Here is a 7,056-nt window from a genome sequence, read left to right on the forward strand (position 1 = left end):
AAAAAAAGAAAAAAATATATTAGTAGCGCTCTTATTTTTTGGTATTCTTTAACCTTTAGTATTTGCTTTGTCTATTGTATTCCTTTGTTACTATTTGATGCTACGTTTTTCTTTTCCTCCTCTTTTTCCTTATGTCTTTTGTCTCCCTTTCTTTCTTTCTTTTTCCTCTTTTTTCTTCTTTTTCCCTTTTTACCTTTGTACCTTTTCTTGAGTCGAGGGTCTATCAGAAACAGCATCTCTAGCTTTCCAAGTAGGGGTAAGGTCTGCGTGCACACTACCCTCCTCAAATCCCACTTGTGAGACTATAGTGGGTATGTTGTTGTTGTTATTGTTGTACACGTATATATTTGATTTTTCTTTTTTTCTTTTTTTTAAGTTTTTGGCACCTAACAAAATGAAAGCCTTCAAAATGTCACTTGTTTGGTGAATTGTAAAACCCCCTTCTTTGGATGAGTTCAAGATTAAAGAGTTACTTTGAAGTGTAAGGAGAAGTAGCAGAGAAATTAAGTTTACTTCAAATATAATTTAGAAATACAAAGCAACAAGTGGTCGTGCCGGAGTGGTTATCGGGCATGACTAGAAATCATGTGGGCTTTGCCCGCGCAGGTTCGAATCCTGCCGACCACGATTGTCTTTTTGATCTTTATGACAATCTTGTTATATAATCCGAAAATTTGCACATTGTACTATCTAAAGTTTATACTACAAAAATCTATTGTTTTTGTTTTTTACCATATATCTGATACTCATATTAGGGCTGACCAAATCCAGATTCGCGACAGAAAATATTTTTATTTTTTTGGTTTAAGAAAGGATACAGAAGGAGTGACAATAACAGACCCCCTCATCTGCCGCTAAAATTAGAATATCTTCTCCTTCAATCTTATACTACACAAGCGTGAGTACACTCTTATTCACAAGTTCTTGCATGTTTGAGAGGAAGTTGAGAACTAACAAATCAGAACAGAAAAAGCTCTCAACTAGGTAAGATTAGACACTGCGTAGCGACCCAATTTGTGATGCAGAGCGAAGACCTGCTTTGAGGAGAAAGCTTATCCCCTGAAGGCAGAACACGGCTCAACGGCCGAACTCGGTCACTTCCGCTTAAATACTATATTTGTACTAGGAATTTATTAAATATATATATAAGACATTTAATTGTGAACCTAATAACTAAGACAACTATGAATACTACATTTGCTTTGTAAATCTGTTGACTGAACTCATCAAGCCCTGCAACTGCAAGTTCCCAGAGAGACACCAATTAAAGCATTTGTGCTATATATCAGAAGAGAACTATTCTCCAGCATCTAACTACATTTGGCTAGAAGATGTGAAGCACATCTGTGAGAACTTTTCAAATGTGGCTTTCACATATTTTACATTTCAATGAGCAACTGTCAGCAATCCATACAGTTTGCGAACGTTTTGGGTCACAATGCTGCATTTAATTTGTTGACCCTGTTGCAAGAGATGAAATAATCAAGTTCCACGGGCAGACACTACTAGTGCACTGTGCTATGAATTAGGTAATCCATATGTAAAACTAAGGAGTTCTTGGTTCACTCAGTTCTTGTGCTAGTAGGAGGTAGCAGATACCTTGTGTACTTAGTCGAGGTGAGCGCAAGCACGCCCAAACACAAGAGTTATAAAATAAAAATAAAAAAAGTTCCTGGTTCCTGGTACCTGAAATTCGATTTTCTTCTTCTTTTGGATTAAAAATCTTACTCTTTGAATGTAGGAAACGTTATAAAAACACGAAAAACAGTAAAAGTAAAGGTCAAAGAGTAGAACAACAAATCTGCAAACATCCCAGGCATCAAGCATACTGCTGCAGCTACTGGCAACAAGGACAGCAGCTCACTCAATTCCTGCTGGATATATTTTAAATTCGCTATCATACTTGATCTTTACCTAGACATGGCCGTTATGCCATTGCACGAATCAATATTCTCAGATTCTAATAGATTACTTAAAGATCTTTTTAATTCTAACATAGGTGGTGTTTCAACAGAGACTGACTGCTTTCAGATGAAATAAATAGGCAGTTGAAATATAAAATATAAGAGTAAAAGAGATGCGGCACAGATATATTAAAACTGTCTTTCTTTATCCTCTGTATAGCACTGACAACGTTGACGGAGAGGAGAAAATGTTCAGTTCATACTGAAAAGGCGAAAAACCACCAACTGTATTTGATACATCATAATAAACTTCTGTAGGAGGGCCAAGTAATATGTCAGTCAAATGACCTACTTCTTAGTGGTCTTTTTCTTAGAACTGGAGTTAGCAGCCAGTGGTTTGGGATGTTTTTCAGCTTCACTTGGGTCCAACCAACTGAGAGGATGGCGATTATAGACGGGCCAGTTGGGGATGGTGACAAGGGCAGTAAAGACAACACCACCAGCGTATGTTAACAGCATAGTTTGAAATGAGCCCAACGCATAGCCTGTGACAAATGCTACCACAGCAAAGCTCACTAGTAATATCTGCATCATTTGTTCTACTAGCTTCTGTCCTTGCCAATCCATCTCTATAATAGACGGTACATAAACAAATGAGAAAATGCACATTATCACAAAACAAGCACAATAGAGGTAAGTCCTATTTCTACTTAATTCAGTCCATCCAATCAACTATGTATTAGTATCAACTCACATACTAGTTGGGATAAATTATATGTATCATTCTTTTCTCGATAAAGTGGCTGTACGAAATCATGTAAATCCATTCCGTTCAATTTGGGCCTTTGTTTGGCTAAGCGAGATATTCCTGAAGGTCAGTGGGCGCACAGTTAGAAACTCGGTGGATAATGGATCCAAGCCTCTGCCCTTCTCCACAAGGTTTGAACCTGTGACGTGCACCTAACTCATACATCACAATCACAAGTTGTGCTCTTACCATTAGACCAAATTCCTGCGGCTTTCCGCTCCATTCGGGCCATTTCACTCTTTTATTATAAAATTTGCCTTCTATAGCATAATAGGCTTCTATACAACTAGAGATTCCCTAAAATCTAACACTTATCCGTACACTAACTTTAAAGTCTCTAAGTAGGTTAAAAAGTACTCTTGGCAGATATTGGACATAATATAAGTATGGCAACAACAACAAAGCCTTAATTCAACTAGTAGATATCACCTTTACTGTTCTTTTTGTTTCAAGTGTGCCTTAATCCTCTTTCTACATGATGAAAAAGAAAGATCAATATTCCTGTTCTTGATCAGCTCCCAAAAGAGAGCCAATAATTCTTTCTAGCAGTATCCAAAGGGTGTGTCTTAGTAGTCAATGAAGTGGGAAGAGACCTCAAATCCTAGTGGAAGCAAAAAAACACTAACTTGTTTCCATCTGCCTAGCCTTGGTGGGCAGAGTTACCCGATACTTATGCTAGTAGGAGGTGGCAGATAACCAATGGAATAATCGAGGCACGTGCAAGCTGGCATGAACACCACCGTTATTAGAAAGAAAAAGAAAATTCTTTCGAGGAAATGCTCAACAAAAAAAATATATACCAATATACAAATCCTCTTTCTATTGAAGAAAGAGAAAAATAGCATCTCTACCTTTTATATCACTATGTTTATGTATTATGAAAAATATATAGCATGTAGTTTTTCTTTCTCCTGCATAACGAAAACTTAGCTCTCGGCCATAGAATTTGGGAGTTTTTTTCCAAATTTTATTTTCAACTATCTATTTGTTTATAGATTTTAACTATTTTTAGGCAAAATTTGAAAACAAAATCTTCAAATCCCAAAAAACAGCTCTAGAGTAGTTTTTGAAGTTTTGTATGCACAAAACTACAAATTCTTTTCAAGTAAAATACATGTCCAAACACAATTTCAACTTTCAAATAATCATTTTCATCTCATCTTCGAAAACTCATTTTTTCATGTTTTAACCAAATCTATGTCCAAACGCTAGCTTACTTAAACTCGAATGTATGCACTGTTAAAAGGCCACCTATAATTACCTTAGCAAAGTCCAAAATCAGAGATCTTCATTTTCACTAAGTTCTTCACCGGAAACCTAGTTCAATAATTTGTATATCCAGAAAACTACGTTATTCTTCAGCAAACAATAAAATTTTAAAAAATAGTTTAGGTTGATTGAATTCACTGATTTCAAGGCAAAACACAATTGATTGGATCAATGGATACAAATCAGCAAGAAATGTGATAAAATAAAACCCGTAAAATCAAAACCCCAGATTTACTTTTTTTTTCTTTTAGGGTACAGCGAACGACAGATGTCAGTTAAGCGATCAACAAAGAAAACTAACACGAAGAACAACAAAGTTGAAAAGGAGAAAAAAAGGAGAGCCGGTAAAACTCACCGGCGACAATTGAAGGCGGAGTTGAGAGGCGGAGAGAGAGTGCGGGCGAGGGAGAAAAGAGGTAAAGAAAACTAAATTAATAAAAATAACTCAATTATGTCGATATATTACAGAAAATAAAATATGTTTAAAATGTTAAATTTTACAACTACGGTCTGTATTCCTTTATTTCCTTTTTTTTTTCTTCTCTTTTTTCCGTGGGCAACTTACAACATCGCTAGATTAACTTGACTAACTTATTTTTCTTTTTTTTTTTGGAAAATTGATAGGTCAGCATAAGTGGGCCCATAAATCTGTTTTTAAGCTAGCGTTTGGTTATAAATTCTCAAATTTGTTTTTAAAAATCTGATTTGGGTAAAGTTTAGTTTGAAGATAAAAATCTATTTAGACATAATTTTTTAAAATATATTTCACTTTTTCTTTTTGAAAAAACATGAAATGTGACTTATAAGTTTTAAAAACTATCAAAAAAAAAAAAAGCGAAACGAATGTGAAGAAAATTTATACAAACATTGGCAGATGTTAGCAAATTACCTTCAAATTTTATCTTTGCGGTTGATTGCCACATATTGACACAACAACTTTGGCGAAGGTTTTCTTTTGTTTATAGAGAAGGCAAAGCCGCGCGAGTTTAATGAGAGAAAAGTGGGTGGATATGGATTAGTTGGGTCATAATAACAGAAAATGTGTTTTTTTATAAAATATAAAAGTTTAGGGCAATTTTGAATTTTTTTTTAAAAACCAAACTGTAATATTTTGGGCCAAAACACAGCTCTTGAGCTGGTTTTGAGATTTAAAAATTTGCCAAAATATGTATAAAATATTTAAACAAACAAGTATTTGCCAAAAAATAAAAGAAAATTTGGCTAAATCTTTAACCAAACGGGGGCTAGAAATAAGATCTTGGACTCATAAATAACCCTTCAAGTTCCATATATTTTGCAGTCATGCCATTTATTTCAGCATTTGCCTCTTTAAAAATCACCATTTTAAACAATTTCATATGGTCTCAGGCCTCGTTTGTCCATAAAAAAAAAATCAAAAATATGGTTGTTCATGAAATTTTGCAGGTTTCTTGCATAATAATTCGAGCGTAGTATTAATAGTATAACAGGTCATACAATACTAAACAATTTTTATACATAACTAAAAATCAGGAATTAGCAACGACAATTCTATAGCTAAACAACAATATTCGTCGCTAATCCTCCTTAGCGACGGTTTATCAAAAAATTATATGAGCGATTTAGCGACAGATGGTGAAGTTCATAACTAGTTCCTGGTTTTTTTAATGGTGATAAAAGATTTAAATTATATACACTGACATTATAAAAGATTTACACTATTAATAAAGTTTTACTAGCTATAGCATATCACCAACTATGATTATCAAAACATTTCCACTAAATGAATTTAAGTCTAATCATTTAATGTGTAAAAACCCTTTACAGGGGTCAAAAGTAAACTTTATTTCAACATAGGTCAGTACTTAAAGTTCAGGGACAATAGCAATGCAATTGGTCGATTATTAAGGATTGATGTTTGTACTTCAACGACATTAAGGGGACGATATGCAAGACTTTGTGTTGAACTTCCTCTAAAAATTCCAGTCCAACCATTCCTATACGTTGGAGTACAACACAAACAATACATTCATTATGAAGGAGATAATTTCCTATGCACAAATTGTGGAAGACTAGGCCACATAATAAAACAGTGTTCTATTATTACATTGGATGCTAAGACAGTTAAGGAAACAACCGAGGAGCAGGCAACATCCTCAAATTTGGAAATTCAACAAGAGGAGTGGAAGACAGTTTCCTTTAACAAAGGGAGGAAACAAGCCTCAAGAAGCATTCAACAGGAAACAATCAAGCCGGTCAAAAACAACAGAGGTCCAGGTATCCCCGTTAAGATGTTCAATACAAGCACTGGTAAGTACCTCGATACTAAGTATTTATAATACAAATCAAAGGATCCAAAGGATTCCATTACTCCAATGGACATAAAGGAAGCAAAAAATCCTACTACCACTGCTAAGGTAAGGAATCCGTCCACCATAGCTAAACCAGGGACCTCCTTGCAAATAAAAATAATTTTACCCTCTTAGAAAATGAGCACATGGTTTTAGATGAAACCACTTACGAAACCACCCAAGGGAATAAGATGTTTTTTTAATAATTCTAATAATAGCCATGCAAATGAACAAATGTTCCCCCCCCCCCCCCCTCCCTCCCCCAAATAAAGATTTTGACATGTTGGAAAATAACGTGTCTATCACTAAAAAATTGAAAATGAATCCATGCAAGAAAGATAGGCAAATGACAAATCTAACCCTACTACTAATACCAACTCTACTGCCCTTCCTACCAATGAAATAAAATAATTTGGTAATTACTCTAGCTTAACCGAAAATTCGGATAAAAATTTTCATTAGGATTTGATAATCTTTCCCTCCCTGAGCATGTAAGCCAAATGGCAAATAAAGATGGCCATGTCTTACATTTGTACAATAGCCATAGCCAAGCAATGGATACTACATCCATAGAAGAAAAACCTATAAACAATGGCATGGGGCAACCAACAGCCATGCAATCGGCACCCCAAATCATTGCCCTACCACCCAATCCCTTACAAGAAACCCCTAGCCTTTCTTCCACGCCTAAGTTGGAGACCTTACGTATTTCTATCTCCTTTCAAAATGCCCAGACTTCCCTCGA

At 35.1% G+C, this 7,056-nt stretch overlaps 1 protein-coding gene and 1 non-coding gene across 3 annotated transcripts; one reads left to right on the forward strand and one right to left on the reverse strand.

Moving 5' to 3' along the window:
* The first annotated feature begins 545 nt into the window (after positions 1–545).
* On the forward strand, positions 546–627 carry TRNAS-AGA. Its single transcript has one exon. It is a non-coding gene; the product is annotated as a tRNA-Ser (tRNA).
* A 1,436-nt stretch (positions 628–2,063) lies between these two features.
* Positions 2,064–4,442, reverse strand: LOC109239311 (probable signal peptidase complex subunit 1). Of its 2 annotated transcripts, none has more exons than XM_019405857.1 (2): positions 4,337–4,442; positions 2,064–2,533 (listed from the first exon to the last, which is right to left on the reverse strand). In XM_019405857.1, exon 2 carries the CDS (start codon positions 2,529–2,531, stop codon positions 2,253–2,255), a length of 279 nt encoding a protein of 92 aa, XP_019261402.1. In that variant the 5' UTR covers positions 2,532–2,533; positions 4,337–4,442; the 3' UTR covers positions 2,064–2,252. The 2 variants fall into 2 exon arrangements, with proteins under 2 accessions (XP_019261402.1, XP_019261403.1); XM_019405858.1 differs by lacking the exon at positions 4,337–4,442 and adding an exon at positions 3,974–3,995.
* Between the last annotated feature and the right edge of the window lie 2,614 nt (positions 4,443–7,056).

The sequence above is a fragment of the Nicotiana attenuata genome, unplaced genomic scaffold, assembly GCF_001879085.1.
Source record: "Nicotiana attenuata strain UT unplaced genomic scaffold, NIATTr2, whole genome shotgun sequence".
NCBI lineage: Eukaryota > Viridiplantae > Streptophyta > Magnoliopsida > Solanales > Solanaceae > Nicotiana > Nicotiana attenuata.

Coding starts and splice junctions, on each gene's coding strand:
- LOC109239311 (XM_019405857.1), bottom strand. CDS start 2,531: ATGGATTGGCAAGGACAGAAGCTAGTAGAACAAATGATGCAGATATTA.